This window comes from Cupressus sempervirens, chromosome 4 (assembly GCF_028749045.1).
Source record: "Cupressus sempervirens isolate cs-2001-9-10 chromosome 4, ASM2874904v1, whole genome shotgun sequence".
NCBI classification, from domain to species: domain Eukaryota; kingdom Viridiplantae; phylum Streptophyta; class Pinopsida; order Cupressales; family Cupressaceae; genus Cupressus; species Cupressus sempervirens.
Genome location: NC_143121.1, coordinates 481,100,695 through 481,118,052, shown reverse-complemented (window position 1 = coordinate 481,118,052; position 17,358 = coordinate 481,100,695). Strand labels below are relative to the sequence as shown.

The 17,358-nt window shown below is 36.8% G+C and overlaps 1 protein-coding gene across 1 annotated transcript in view; it reads left to right on the top strand.

The window, feature by feature from the left end:
* Nucleotides 1-17,358, top strand: part of LOC149562055 (uncharacterized) — a 142,622-nt gene that overhangs the window by 84,646 nt on the left and 40,618 nt on the right. Inside the window, exon 10 of the mRNA XM_089825596.1 lies at nt 9,449-9,545. Coding sequence (XP_089681722.1) covers nt 9,449-9,545 — 97 coding nt within the window. The remainder of the gene's footprint in view (nt 1-9,448; nt 9,546-17,358) is intronic.

The window sequence follows — 17,358 nt, the reverse complement described above, 5'->3', positions numbered from 1 at the left end:
GAAAGTTATTTAGCAGCATGGTAGAACAAAAATAAGCAAATGGGTTGAAACAGAAGGTAACAGAGCAAAAGGGCAAGCAGGCTTTAGACCAAAACACTCTACTATAGATCACGACATCACTCTCAGATACTTGGAAGAGAAAGTTTGGGACACTCAGGGGGCCAAGGCTTTCTGTTGTTTTGTGAACTTTAAAAAAACATTTGGCATAGTGCCACATAACAAACTTTGGGACATAATGGAAGAGTTAGAAGTTCCTAAAGAACTTAGGTCTGCTGTTCATAGATTGTATGAGCATGTCAAAGCTAAAACCAGAACAATGGAAGGGCTATCAGAGGATTTTGGCATCAACATCGAGGTTAAGCAAGGGTGTTCGCTATCTCCAACTTTATTTGGGCTCTATATTGACAAGTTAGAAGAATGGATAAACAAGACCAATGGTGAGGGGGTACACCTGGCCCACTTTGTGATAAGATTGCTCTTATATGCAGACGATCTCATAATACTTGCTAGGACAGCTAAAGGTTTGAAAGAACACTTGAAAGCACTAGAAAGTTTTTGCCATGAAGTGGGAATACAAGTGAACACTAGCAAAACCAAAGTTATGATCTTCTCGCTGAAGAAGAATAGGGGTATAAAGGACGAGTTTCTATTTGAGAGTAACCCTCTTGAGATTGTGGAGGAGTACAAATACTTGGGCATAGATTTTCATAACAAACTCAATTGGGATACATGCAGATCAAGAAGGATCCAAGGGGGTTGGAAGGCATTATATAGGGGGTTGGAAGGCATTATATTTTTTACAAAACAGGTGCAGGAACGCAGAATTATGGAATTGGATGACCATGAAAACTCTTTTTGGTTTGCTAGTCACTCCGGTTATTCTATATGGATGAGAAGTGTGTGGTGGTAGTATGTCTGAACAAAAATGGTGACAGGTAGAAAGAATTCAAAAACACTTCATCACATTCAATCTTAAAGTCAAGACCACGGTGTCGAATGAGATCTTATTGGCGAAGGTGGGTTCCTTTTCGTTAGAAGTCGTCGCATTGGTCTAGATGCTAAGCTATTTAAAGAAAACCCAAGGTCTAGAAACACATCGCTGGCCCAAGCTAGTCGTAGAGGAAAAACTTGTCAGGTGGAAAAACACATGGGTGAAGCAAAATGACAAATGGATGCGAAAATGGGATATCAACATCCATACTTGCCCGGATAACAATAAAGAAATAAAGAAGTTTGTCATGGAAAAATTTCGCAATATTTTATGGACAAGACACATAGGGCGGAAAAAATCTTATTACATTAAAGAATTTAACCCCACTTTTAGTCATGATGAAAAGGCCTATATAAGAGCACCTATTAATTGGAAAGCAAAAATGTTGATGGTACAACTCAAAACTAGTTCACACTGGCTGCGATGTGAAACTGGTAGATGGCAAGTTCCAGAGGAAGAGTGGGTAGACAGAACATGTTTATTCTGTAATATGGGAGTAGTAGAGACAGAGTAGCACTTTGTCAAGGATTGCCTGGCATACAGTGACATTAGATCTGGTTATACAGAGATATTGTAGAACAAGGACTTCAACTACTTATTCGAGGAAGATCAAGTAAAAAGAACAGCGGCTTTGATTATCAAACTTCAGAGAAGGAGAGACAAGTTAACCAAAACTCTGCAACTAGATTAGTTCTGCTCCTGCCTTGGGGGGGTGATCGTGTAGGTCCCATAGGCTACTTTAGCCTCATGGATGTCATCAAAATCTATCACCATCCCTTGCTGGTTCATGCCTTAGCTTGTGACAAATTATAGTATGATTGTGGCGCCCAGAAGATCCAATCTTCATCCCCCACCAAAGACCAACTCTCTTATTCACTTTCTCTAATATGTTTTTCTCCATGTCCTCTATGCTTAACGTGCTGAAGATGTAGTATCATGTGTCTCCTATTTGCTGGGTTTAAACTGAATGTTGTTGCCACTTAATGAATTTTCCTCCCCTCTGTTTATACCTCTTATGATAACTATGAGAGCCTATTTTTTTTTGCGCTAAAGGGCTTTATCGAATGCTTCCAAAGATATATATGCCACGATCATGTGTTGAGAAATGACTAACCATAATTGGTTCTTAGCGCTAGGAGGGGATGAAATATAGGTGAATACCGATTGGCAGAGTTTGATTCATTTTGATCCTGTTCAATAATTTCGTTCTTCAACATAATAAATAATGCTCTTTCTCTGGGATCAATTCCTCGCTTATACAAAATTTCAATAGATATGATTGTCACCATTTCATTGAGTATGAAGTTGCTTGCTTTTTTTCTTCGTTTCCTCATTTCTGTACCAAGTATCTACAGAGTGTAACGTGTTGATTGAATTCTATTTGCTGAGTGTATCTAATGTGCTGATGTATGGTTCGTTGAATATCCTGTTCGAATTCACGCTAGTACTTGTAGCAACCATAAAATCTGTTCTCAAATCTCATAGGCATTGAGTGATTCTCAAAACCTCGTGCAAAGTCATCATTGCGCTCTCCAGGCCTCAATTGATCAAAACTTATTGACATAAGTTCCCACTGTCCATATTTATTTATGAATTTGCAGATACTCAGCTCATCCCTCAAAAACGTCTATGGTATAAGGAGATACATGATATTTTTAGTTGTAATGAAGAGTTCATGTATAACAAGTTGCTTCCTTACATTTGCAGCTAGGCTCTGATACCATGTTGAGTAACTAAGATCGTTTTTTGCAAATGTAATAACACTGCCTTCATATTGGTGTGTTCCAAATGCAAATTCCAATGACTGATAAATATGAGAGGAGGCATGTCTCATGAAGAGACATGTCTCTATGGTAAATCATCATTAAATAATATATTAACAATAACATATATATAACTTTATCTATATAATGTGTGTGTGTGTGTGTATATATATCTATATATATGTTACATATTATATAACTATATCTATATATAATATATACATTATATATAAAATAATATTATATATTTTATAATACTTATATATAAGTAGATATAAGAGTATTTTTTAAATTATGATTTACTAATAACCATAAAAGATTTAACTCCAAGTCAATTCAATCTGACTAAAGCTACAACCTTAACAACAAAATGTTTTCACTGCAAGAACTACAAATGTTGTTGCCAAGGTTACAAAAGGAACAGAGAAGAATATGTTTTTGAGAGAATTTTGAAAAAGAGGAATTCAAAACCATTTATCTCCTGTTAAAAGCTCTGGTTGTTGTTTCCATATTTCATGTTAAAATTTGTTTAACTGCAAGATGAAGAAGCAAGATCATCACTTTAACCTTTTAGATGGAAACTACGTGCTAAAATGCATCATGCATAATTTGCTTGATACATGGGTGACACTTCAGAGTTATACTCGAGGGGCTATACCAATTATATTTTAACATCTGATATGAACAAAGATCACTTATTCCCTTTAATTTCTTTTGTCCTAATTCATTGGGCATATTTGTGTTTATCTCTTTGTTTTCTATCTTGCATCATCATGAGAGGAAAGGTAAAATGTTTTTTATAAAATGTTACTTCTTTCCGGGAATACCATTTTTGAATCATTTAAATCATCTTTCCTAACTTCTGCCCTGTTTGAAGTATTGCTAGGAAATATTGTCCCACTTCTTGGATTTTGGATGAAGTCCCAAGCATGGATTATAAAGGTAGTACTTTGGCTTAGGCAACGACAAAGACAAGGAATCTCGAGTATATTTCAAAGGCCAAAAAACTACTGACAAATGAATTCTGGAATTTGCATCCACGCTAGTTTAGATTGAGATTCAACCACTGAGAATATTGATAGAGTATGGAAATACACGTGGAAGAGGAAGGGCATACGCACTATGAAACAAATGATATCAATTAAAATTGACGAATCAATTCTAGAGATATTGAGAGTGGAATATTGCTGAGTCAAGAAAGTTATCTTTTGTAGTCATGGTTCTTCTAAATCACCAATGTCATCCCTCCTAGTGCAAATGTTAGGAGGCGGCAATGGTAATTGCATACCTAGAGAGAAAACATGCACGAGTGTTTTCATATTATAACAAACAAAATCGAAGCCAATGATTAGTTTATAAAGAATGGCAAAATTGAAAAATCTACACAAGCCATTCGCATCCATAGGAACTGATCTCAATATATTCATAATAGATTTGGGAAACCTGTTAAATTTTGTGAACACGTGAAGTAACTGTTAGAATAATTAGTTGTTTTCACTTATTAATTAAATCACTTTGATTTAATTAAATAAGTTGCCTATTACTCTAGTTTTCTTAAGCTATCTCATAGGTGCATATAATTAATATTTTATATTAATTATAATGTGCAACCTAGCTTTTTTAGGCTTTAGGTTACTCTTTTTGGGTTTCAATCTCCTTTTATAAGGATTGATCTCTTTGTAATTTTATTCATTCAGTTTTGATTATAGCAATCTATTTTTTTGCTCATCAAGAATGTCTCATCTATGGATCTTGCAATTCTTGCCTCCAACTTTTTATTCTCTCTTTTTGCGACAGGTGTTTGCATGTAGATGATTCTTGGGAGCTGTGGGGTTGATCTTTCATCAACTTCAATATGGTATCAGAGCTCCAGATCTTCATGCCCTTATTCAATTTATGAGAGATTTTTCTTGGCTTTCAGATCTATGTTTTTTTTTTATTTCAAAGGGTTACAATTTTCAAAGTTATTTCACAGAGCAGTGACATCAGCAAGGTACTAATGCAGGTCTGACAGCCGCAGGTGCTGATGTCATCCGTCTTTGGGCTGAAATTTGACGGCTTTCAAACCATCATTTCTATAATTTGTTTTGTCTTACAAGCTGTCTGTGGTTTTTTGGCCATATCTTTGTCATATGGAGGTATTTTTTGACGAATCTTATATCGTCGAAAAGCTCTTTCCGAGCCCGTCATGATGGTGCTAGTTATTTGGACTTTTGATGCAGTTTGGTTGCCTGTTTTGGTAGTCAAAGCCAAATGTTCTGTTTTGCATTCCAAGAGGCATATCTTGAGCATCCGATCTCCAATTTTGGATTTCTTAATATCATTGGAAAGTTGTTTCTGTGCTCTTTTTAGTAATGCTGGTTGTTGTTCTAGATTCTGCTCGAGAAACTTTTTATTTAGTTTTATGCATTTTTGCATTCTGGTGGATATCTTGGTTGTTTTAGGTCTGGGGATCAATTTTGTTGCTTTAGATGCTTTGTTTTGGCTTGTACTTTTTGTTGTACTAGTCTTATGTCTTTTATGATCATTTTTGATATCAATTGTAAGCATCTTTATGCAAACGCACTAAGATAAAGTGCCACTCTTGCGTTTCAGGATCTTTTTCATCATTGTGATTTGTTGTACTCGCACTATTTTATAAAGTGCCATGGGGGGATAGTTGATTGCCGTTTTGACCCTCTTCCTTTGTCAAGTGAGTGTCCCTTCCACGACATTAGCCCCATGATGTGTCGATGACACATACCTTTATAGGTGTCTGTCCTCACTCTCAATGTGTTTGGTTCCTATGTTGTAAGAGATTTTTGGCCCATCTTTTTAGTTGCCTGTCACCTCAACCCATCTGCATTAAGGGGGGGTTATATTGTTGGTTCTAATGCTTCCTTGGTTCGATGGTTTGTTAGTATGAGCTATGTATTTAGTACCTGATCCTACATACTAGGCGATTGCAGTGGCTGGCTACCTATGCATTTCGGTGAGATGGATCATCTACCATATAGACATGCTCAGTTCGTGCCTTATATTTTCGTGGAGGTTCTACAGATCAACACTTTTTGACAGAGTTTTGCGGCTTTTCATGCTTTCGTGGTTCTCTTCATGATTTCTCTTTGTTCCTTCTTCTGGAACATTCTTTGCTATCTCTTTTTGGAGTAGGGTTTTTCCCATGTGGTTTTCTCTATTTCTCTAGTTTGCAGAGTTTTCCTTGTATTGGGTGCTTGATCAGGCCTTGTTGCCAAGACCCATTTCTCTACTTTCATAGTTGTGCTAGGTTAGCTTACCTCCTGAGCTTTGCTTAAGAGGGGGTGTTAGAGTAATTAGTTGTTTTCACTTATTAATTAAATCACTTTGATTTAATTAAATAAGTTGCCTATTACTCTAGTTTTCTTAAGCTATCTCATAGGTGCATATAATTAATATTTTATATTAATTATAATGTGCAACCTAGCTTTTTTAGGCTTTAGGTTACTCTTTTTGGGTTTCGATCTCCTTTTATAAGGATTGATCTCTTTGTAATTTTATTCATTCAGTTTTGATTATAGCAATCTATTTTTTTGCTCATCAAGAATGTCTCATTTATGGATCTTGCAATTCCTGCCTCCAGCTTTTTATTCTCTCTTTCTGTGACAGGTATTTGCATGCAGGTGATTCTTGGGAGCTGTGGGGTTGATCTTTCATCAACTTCAATAGTAACTGTTGTGTTGATTGCTTCTTTCTAGTATTTGGATGCAACATTTTTGTCTATCATTAGTGTTCTTGCAATCCATCTCTGGAAATTATAAGCAACATCATTGATGATTATAGGAGTTTGCAAGTGACTAAAAGCCAAAACGAAGGAGTGTTTACCAACGCTTCTATCTCTGTGAAGTCCTCAAATCTATAGCAAGTGTGTATAATGTAAGTTGTCACCCGTGGATGCGCTAGAAAAGTCCTTGTGAACTTGGTGATGGATCTTACAGGAGTTCTCGATTATTCATTGCCCACAACACAGTTCGAACATTCCCATAGCATAAATTTCTACAATAGGAAATTGTGAATCATCAAACCTTTGAACTTGCCTTCTAGCTATGCCATGGCATACAGGAAGAGAGTCGTTGCCAAAGGTGTGATATATGTCTGAAACATGGAAAATATATGCTGTGAATCTCTTGCATATACTGGGAAATGTTTTTGTTGAAGAGCTTGGTGTTCCACGCAGTTTCTGAGTTGTGAGATGATGGAGATCTTAATGTCTGTATCCTCTAGAACCACCAAAGCAAAAGATTTGTGTTGTCTATTATAAATCTTATTTAGTCATTAGTATCTAACAATTGCTATGTGTTTATTGTAGGATGAAGAATCACCGTGGAAGCATAGAATTCGAACCAAGGTATCAAGCCAATGATGGATGTGCAAAAACAAACATACGCATGATATTACTGACCATGTGAGCATACACAACCTCTAGAGGAATTGCCTGTCAGGACGAAACACGAAATGAAACCAATATTTGCATCCTTAGTGCCGCATGGAAGTTTGCTCAATTCAAGAGCGTTTGTTCAAGCTTATTCTATGTATTTAGCAAGGCGAAGATATGTTTTAGGCAGTTTTGAATTTTATCATGATTCCTTAAGATAATTAAACTCATAGTTTTATTTGCAAGCAGTTGTAATTAGGTCCCTTGAAGGGGTGTGCCTCTCTGCTCACACTCCTCATTTGCATATAAATATGAGATGTAAAGAACAAGAGGGACACAATTCATATAATTCCCATACACAGATTTTCATATATATGGTTTCTTATGATATTGAAGGAACAGTTTTCGAACTCCGAAGAGATATATGCAATTCAGAGAGATAAGGCTAAGAACAAAATTCCAAATCCATCATGGAAAATTGACATCACACACCAGTCTGATCTGTAAGAAGTTAAATATATTTGGGCTTAAAGAAAAGATATAATATTGTTAATGAGCTTTGTCCTTTGAAGTCAACTAAATAACTGCGAGTAGTCTAAAATTTGATTGTAAAGTAGATTGATTAAAGCATATTAAGTTTGAGCTACAGAGATATTGTGAATCCTACTCGTCTCCTTATCTTTGTCCAGTTTCTCTCTTGCCTATTGGAGTTAAACCACATTCTGGATTGACTTAGAATTGCATATAAAATTGATCCTTTACATAATTTGGACTGCCTATAGAAATAAAATATTGTATCTTCAAAATTGTACATAAACAGTTTTTCATGATAATTGACTCTGCTGCCCATATTAACAAGGCACTGGTTTTAATCATTCAATTCACAATTTAGGTGTTGGCTATTATTGTTCCTTTCTTTTCTAGAAAATCTATCAGTTCAGTATAATTCATACTTAAAGCATTTCGTACTTGTAAAACAATTTCATTCCTATTTTCCACAATATTGAAGTCTTAACAAGTTCGTTTTGAAGTGCTTAGTGAAGTTCTGATCTCAATTTACGTTCAGCATTTCTATTTATCTGAAGTGGTCCAAATTAGAAGATTCCTTAACTCCTTACCTTTTGGAAGTTTCTTCTTTTGTTGTATTTGTGATCAGATTTATCTGCTTTAACAACCAGTGAACTTAGGAGATTGGTTTAAGATTAGGCGCACCTGCCTTGGCCCTGTAGAGCCAGAAGTGCAGATGACGTGTATCAAATTGATCAGTCCTGTCAAGTTAGTCTTCAACCCATTAGAATCCCAGCATTGAGTTGGCAAGGCTCATAAGATTCCAATCTGTGGTTTTGCAAACCAACAGGGTGAACCACGTTAAATCTTTGGGTCTTGTGTTCCTTTTTGTGTGATTTATTATTTTCTGATATTGGTTATATTTACATGTAACTGTTGTTTTTTGTCTTGTTTTTCGTAACACTTCTGTGGACTTGATAATCATTCACAAATCATACTCTACAACACCAAACTACAAGCTACCAAAACCTTATGTGGAGGAATGTGGAGAATTCTCCTATAAGGACTTCAAATATTCTTTCCTGTATATTCCAGCTTCCCATACTTGCATCTTCCGGATATGCCCCATACTGACTTGTTATCACCACCAGACATCTGAAAAACATTTGAATCATAACAGCACTTCAAATACTCTTTCCTGCATATCTCAGTATTCCATATACAAGACAACACAATTCTCCATTAGATAAAATATTAAACACTACACATACTACTCTGCATGAGGTACTCTATTGCATCAGGTTGACATCAATGCGCACAATGTTGACATTAGTGACAACACTCAACACATAATTCTAACAGCTCCTACCTAAATACATATGTTTAGACACACACTTACTAATACATATTAGGAGATGTAATGCCATCCACATATTAGATTGGGTATAGTCGTACCAGGTCTATTGTGGTCCTCATAGTGAAGGATGATAGATGGCTCTTGCTTTTATGTATTAATACAAGTCTGTACATCTGACAAACATAAGGAAAAGTGAGCTGACATGAACAATAACAGTAATGATAAATTGTTACATCTATGCTAACTAGTATTTGCAAATGAGAAGGTAGGCACTTCGTTTTTAATATGCCTAAGCCTTTTGAATTGCCTTTTTTTGATTTGTTTGGAAATTTAATGGTGAGAAACATGTTTTAGCGTTTTCTTGAGCCATTTAACTCAGTTCTGAAGCTGGGAATACATGGTGTTCATCTTTCTAATATTAGCTATATAACACTGTGCAGGTGCTGTTCTTAAGGAAAAGTTGTCATCATTGGGTTCAGCAGGCAATTTAGCTGGTCACCATTTGCAAATGCAGCTGCAGTTACAACAGCCTAAGGGGTAAGGTTTTGAGTGGCTTTAGTACATAATATAATCATTTTGTTGACAAAGTAGTAGCTTAGTATCTGTAAGTAATAGGACAATGAATGTAGAAAAATCCAGCCAGTTGCATATCATAGGTGATGCAATCAAATTTTTGCAAAGAATTAAAGATTTCAATTGCCATGACAGTACACTACAAAAAGATCAAATATAAACACTTGATAGTGGAATGTGCATTGATGGTATGAATAAATAAATTGTATATCAGGTGGGAAACCAAAAACATAGACTTCCTTTCCATTGCATTCAAAGGTAATACTTCTTCCAGAAACCTAGTGTCTAGCCAAATAGCGTGCTCATCTCCAACTGCTCATTCCTTGATAATATCATGTGATCTAATACAATTAGAGTGTTCCCATCTTTAACAAATAGAGTTGCCAGTATGGATTTGAAATGAGAACTACCATCAATGTTCTCATAGTTGAAAATCTTGGACTTGGCAATAACTCAGCTGACCCAAATTTTAAAACAATCAGATGGAGCGAAACGTTAGGAAACATTAAAGAACAGATAAATTTGAAAATTATTCTTTAAAAAAATGCATATTGCTGAATTTGTAAGTGAGAGCTGATAAGAGATGATTTATGTGCCCACATGTCAGCACACTCAAACCCTGCTGCTCAAAAGCAACACCACCACCGAAATGACACAAAATGATGGGTTTTTCAGGTGGAATGGACTTGTGGAACTGCAGGAGAGTTTTCAATTCAAAGTGATGAGCAATAACTTGCTGCTGAATTATACCTTGAGGAACTCATGAGCCAGTTCAACATGTGAGTTAATGGTAACCTTATCATGTTCTCTGGCTATTCTGTTTTTGGTTGGATTTACTTGTAGGGGCTAGTAATTGAAACTGCTACTAGTGCCATTTTCCCCTTGCATTTCAAGTTACTGCTAATTCAGCCTCTCAAGACTCGAATAGCATCTGACGAGCTAAGGTCATTACTGCTAAATTTCAGCCTCCTCTGTGCATCCATCTGAAATGCTGTCAGCAGCTTCCACTGTCTCAAATATTGAGTTTGACATGAGATCAATGTTGTTCGACTGGATGGCGTTGGCTATGCGCATTCTCATATTTCTTATGAAGGAGTTAGCAATCTAATTACGTAGACAACAAATCATTGGTTACTATTGTGCCAGTTAGGTACAGTTTTTGTTATTAATCTGTTTGAAAGGAGATTTTGTAACAATTTGAAACAGGACAGGCTTCCTACCTATGTTCTGTGGCGTTTTGGGTACAGGGATGGGGGATGACTGGGGATGCGTTTCCAGGATGTTTCTTAAAGGGCCAAAAATAGGGGATGGTAGTAAACAAATCTATTTTATATATATATATATATATATATAGATAGATAGATAGATAGATAGATAGATAGAGAGAGAGAGAGAGAGAGAGAGAGAGAGAGAGAGAGAGAGAGAGAGAGAGAGAGAGATTTGATAACAACAAGACAATGTGCAAATAAATCATGAGTTCATGAGTTAGAACAACAGTATAACAACGTAATTGATAATACCAACATTATAACAAGTCTGAAACATCAAAACCATGGTCTATCAAATATAAATATCGAAATCAATATAAAATTTAATATTTTTAAAAGTTTAGATTTTAGTTTTTATTTTCATTTTTATTTTGTGTTTAATTACAGTTCTAAATTTGATGACTTTATTAATATGGAAACAATATTGATTTAAATTGTTTTTATTAAATGCCTTACAATTAAATATTTAAAAGATATTAAATTAAATTTATAACTATAATTTTTTTTTTTCACACAGTAATTATAATATATTTTTATTTAATTACTAAATGTGTTTATTAAAATGAACATTAAAAAATAAAATAAAATATTATATTTATTATTATAATATATAAAATTTGATATACTTATTTTCTTAGTTACAGGGTTCGTCAAACTTTCAACTACAGGATCGAAATTTGGCAAACCCATATAAAATAAATAAAAAACATCAAGCTTTGCCTAAAAATTCGTACGACAACGAATTATTACAGCCTATTTTAGGGTATTTGGCTATTTTTTTTAATAAATAAACATCTGTAATGGAGTGCATAAATCGGTTGTGGCTAGGGCTGAAAAGTTTCTAAGGGCGACACATTTTCAGGTAGATTGCAGTTGTCCGAACATTACCAGCAACTAAAATTGCAGTTTGTGAAAGTTTGCAGTCGTTTGACTTCATATTGCAATTGTCTGTCTCTAGATTTGTCTGCCAAATACTGTAAGGATTATGTCACATTGCAAATCTAAAACTCTCGTGATTCTGCCCTTTCATCCATGGTGATAGTTCATCATCGTCTACAAAACTGAAATTCTCTTGCGTTGATGGACTTCTATCATTTGACTTTTGCTTTGTTTTCTTAGGTTTTTTTTTTTTTTTTGATTTTAGACTTTATATTAGTTTATGTTACTGTTCTTTGAATTCCTGTTTCAATATTAAAATATTAGAATTTTTTTTATTATGATGTAAATTTGATATATTTTTAATTTTGTAACTATAAAATCGTAGGTTTGTACACTGTAGTAAAGTTATATTTTTATTTTCTATTGAAATATTCTGTTTTTTTTGTAAACTTCAAATATTTATATTAAAACATTATATTTTTTTTAATAACTGTAAAATATAATTTTATTATGTATGTATTATTTAATTTTGGTTAATAAATTGCAAAAGAGTATTAATTTATATGCTCATTTTTTTTTTTGATTGGTAAGACGCCGAAGCCATGATTAATTATTATGTGTTGTGATTGGTTATTATTATTTATGAAACTCTAATCGATTCAAACTCAAGACCTCCAAGATAAGAGGTTCGCAATTTACTATTGCGTTGTAGGTTCTTGCCTATTTATATGTTCATCTATTATTATCAATCAATTTATTAATATGTATTATTTTGTTTATCATGTTTTGTTTTGTAGGTTCAAATTGAAAAGTTCCTTGCATGAAACTTATAAACATATATTAATAATTAGCATATCTTAATATTTTTGTAAACTACTTAAGGTGAATTTAATGTTGAATCTTCCTTTGATTTTTTTGACTTGTCGAACTTCATTGTTGTCAAACTCGAACTCGAACCTTGTGACTTAGCAGTTATTTTTATTTAAATTAAAATTTTAAACATATATATATATATATATATATATATATATATATATATATATATATATATATATATATATATATATAAAGAAAGGGGTAAAAATTTATTCAAATAACACCAAATTACAATGCAAAGGCTAGAGGCCCCTAGAACCACTACATATGTCTATCCTCCAATAAGAGCTGATCAATAATCCTACAGTAATCAGAAGGTAATTCTTCCGTACCACTAATATCCCAATTATCCACATTCTCTGAAGCCCACTTTGCCAAACAATCCGCCCCCTTGTTCCATTCATGAGGGATATGACGAAAGGAGACAAAGTCCAAGGAACTACAAAGACTTAAAATTTGTCTTACCAGAGAGGCCAATTCCCAATTAACATTCTCCCAACTCTGGTTATTTAACATATCAACAACAATCTGAGAATCAGAATCGCATATGATCCGTTTCCAGCCTATGGAACATCCTCTCTCAACAACAGTTTTAATGGCAAGGGCCTCCATCAAATTATTAGAGTGCTGACCCTTATAGATAGAGAAGAGGAAAACCGCCCGCCCATCATTACTTCTACCTATAGCTCCAATACCAGCGTGCTCAGGATTCCCTCGAGAAGAGTCATCTGTATTAATCTTTAAGATTCCAGCTAGTGGAGGAGTCCATCTCCCAACCCTACAAACCCGTTGCCTACCATAACAATGTCTTTTTCAAAGTATGCCCCTGGTTATTACCAACCAGATTCAAATTCCTCACAATAGCCTGATCATCAGTATCTATACTTTCAGCCATATCACATTTTGCAAAAATAGTCTCCTGAAGCCTGCCAAGAATCCTCCTCCACAGCCGAGGGCTATCCAATTTGGATTCACAAAAAATTCTGCGATTCCTTTCCAACCAGAGGTTCCAGAGAATAAGAACTGGTCCAACCATCCAGGCAACTTGCAAAAAGGAAGTCTTCGTTGGAGGTTTGCCCAGGCTTTCCCAAAAGTCAGTGAGAGAAGTGGCATGGATACACCCATGGTGCCAAGCCTCCCACCATCTATGCCATATTTCCCTCGAAAAAGGGCAGAGGAAAAACAAGTGAGATATACATTCTTCATTATGCGCACATAAGAGGCAGACAGAAGGGCCTTGGAGGCCTCTTTTGCGAATATTCTCCCACGTGAGACACTTCTTCTGAGCTAACAGCCATAAGAAAAAATTACATTTGGGCCAAGAAAAAGTATTCCAAACCTTCTTCCACCAGTGTACTTCCGCTGGACCATGCAGGTTCCTATCAAGAGTAGCATAGCCCCGAGCCACCGAGAATTTGCCTTTAGGACTAGGACTCCAAGCCAAAACATCTCTCTCCCTGAGAGAGCTACAAAACCTACCCTTCAACGCATGAGCAAGAAGATCGCGATCCTCATCAGAGCCCCCCAACAGGCCACTCTTGAGGATCCTTCCAGCAAGTCACTTCCACCTTACCCACGAGCTTGACAGTTTTAAAATGCTCCACCTTAAACCAGGCAGCATTAGTACAAGTGTGACAAAGAGGTTGAAGCTGGGGAAAGCTAGAGATCAAGGGCGGGTGCCCATCCCAAGAGTCCTGCCAAAACAGAGCATCCGATCCACTATTACAAATCTAAAACAGACCCTCCTCAATCAAATGGGCTTCCTTCTTAAGGGTATTCCAGACACGAACCTTTCCCCACCAAAGCGAGCCGTGGCACATCTGAACAATCAACCCTAGGGAAATACTTATAAGAATCCTGGCCCAATCCAAATGTTGATTGCTGCACCATCTCCAATATAGCTTAGCAGCCAGTGCCGTAACAACCAGTGCCATAGACCTGAGACTGAGGCCCCCAGCATGCTTTGGCCTGCAAACATATTCCCACTTAACCAGGCTCCACTTTGATGGGAGGAGGGTACCTGACCAAAGAAATTGACGAGATAGAGCATCGAACTCCTTCACAAAGGACGACGGAGGAACTTGTATACAACACCTGTAAATAGGGAGAGATTGCACCACAATTTTTAGGAGGACCGCTCTTCCAGCAGAAGAAAGCCATCTGTAAGTCCAATGATTGACTTTGCTCCGAAAATTATCCAAGATCCCCTGCCAATACCCTCGATACTGAGATCCCAAGGCCAAGGGGACCCCAAGATATATTAGGGGAAGAGAGCCAATCTGAAATGTAAGGATCCTAGCAATCCTATTTTGAATAGGTTGCGGGGTATTGAAGAAGTAGATGGAAGATTTGTCATCATTGATGCACTGACCTAAAGCCCTCAGGTAGATATCAAGAGCCCGCCTGAAGTTTACAGCTTCACTAACTCTGGCAGATCCCATCAACGCAGTATCATCCACAAATTGAAGGTGAGAATAAGAAGGGAGAGTGTCGTTCCAATTCCAACCTTGAATAAGACCCCGCTCCACTTGAGACTTAATGAACCTTCCAAGACCTTCTGCCATGATAATGAATAAATAAGGAGATAAAGGATCCCCCTGCCAAAGTCCTCGAGAAGCACTGAACAAATCAGAAGGTTCCTCGTTTACAAGAACAAAATAGGAAGTGGAGGTCACACAGCTAAGAATCTAGTTCACCCACTCCTCGGCAAAACCAAATGCCAAAAGAATGTTCTGTAAAAATTCCCAACTCACTCGATCATAAGCTTTAGCCTTGTCAAGCTTCATAAACATAGCCCTCTCCTTAGAATTAGCCATAGAGTGAATAGCTTCCATTGCAACCACAACACCATCCAAAATTTGCCTTCCTTCAACAAAACCCCCTTGCTCCGGGGATATCAGGGAACTGAGAAGAGGCTTAAATCTCTCAGCAATCAGCTTAGTGATAATCTTATAAACAACATTACAAAGTGCAATAGGTCTAAATTGAGTAAGTTGATTAGCCCCTTCCTGTTTGGGTATGAGGACCAAAAAAGTGGAATTCAAGGACCTGAGCATTTGTTTATTCCTATGTGATTCCTGAACCACCTCAAGGAGATCAGACTTCACTATTTCCTAGAACTCCTGAAAGAACTCAATCGGAAATCCATTAGGGCCAGGAGCCTTACCTTTCTTCATGCTAAACACCACCTTCTCCAATTCAGGCAACAAGATAGGACGTAAGAGAGCCTCATTCATCTCCACAGAAACAAGGTGAGGAATGCAATCCAAAATCTCCCTCTCCTCCTCCCTAGCATCAAGATCCTCCTTAGAAAAAAGATCAGAGAAATAGTTGATTGCAGCCCTGGAAATATCCTGATTGGAAGAAAGATGATCCCCTTCAGGTGAGGTCAAAGAGGCTAAAAAATTCCCTTGCCTCCGAGCCTTGACCGAATCATGGAAGAATGCAGTGTTCCTATCCCCCTCCTAAAGCTAGTCAACACGAGATTTTTGCTTCCAAAAAATCTCCTCCCAAAGCTCCCACTCTTCTAATCCTTTAAGGGCCCAGGACTCGGCTTCACTTAGGTCAATAGTCCTCCCTTGATCTCGAATTAACCGAGTAATGCTGTCCAACCTAGTCTGAGCAGCAATCCTCTGAGCTTGTAAGTTCCCGAAACATTGTTTATTCCACTTCTTAAGCTTGTACTTAACATGCTGGAGTCTTTTATAGAAAGTATACATTGCCATCCCGTGGGCTAGCACCCCCTCATACCACCAATCTACTATTAGGTCCTGCAAAGATTGGTCTCTTAACCACATTAACTGAAACTTAAAAGAAGGGTTTTTGGTGATTCCATAAGCAGTAGCTGAGAACTTGATGGGCCAGTGATCCGAACCTCTCCAATCAAGAATTTCTGAACTGGTGATCAAATTGCTATTCATCCAATAACAAGAAACCAAAAATCTGTCGAGTCTTTCAGAGATAGCCTCAACACCACACCTCCTGTTATTCCATGTAAAAACACCATTATTCGGCTTCACATCAATGAGCTTCAAGGAGTCTATCATATCTCTAAGTAGATTTGCAGAAGGGTCCAGCTTGGCAATCCCACCACATTTTTCATCTAAACTAGTAATAGAATTAAAGTCCTCAGCCAAAATCCATGGGAGAAATGGGTCTAAGGCCCGGATGTGACTAATATGAGCCCAAAGTTGTGACTTGCCTGAAATATCAGTGGGAGGATAAATATTGGAAAGAAGGCATCTTTCCCCGGTATCCAAACAAGATATAACCAAGGAGATAGAAGATCGACTAGAAATCCACCATAAGGGAAGAACTTTTCGCCAGTTCCAAAAACAAGCAACTCCCCTTGAACTGTTCCAAGCTCCCACCTCTTGGCAATTGCCCTGGGGCCAGATGTGAGGAGCACAATTAGCTAAGCCCTCCACTGTAAGCTTGGTTTCTTGGATAAAAACTACACCCGGTACTTGAGAGTCAATCAATCTACGAACAACCTTTTGTCTAGGGATGCTGTTCAACCCCCTAACATTCCATGATAGAACAATCATTTATGGGGGTGAGAGAAATGAGAATCAATGGGTTTCACAAACCCAGATTCAACCAAAGTATCACCCATAAGCTTCACTTTCTCTTGCTCCGTCTTCCTGCCACTTCTTGATGGTTTATCCACAAGCCCTTTCTTAAAGGATTTCTGCTGTAGGCCTAATGTAGGATGAGCTTTATTGCCCTTGGCCGAATCAAAGGCCCCCTTGGGA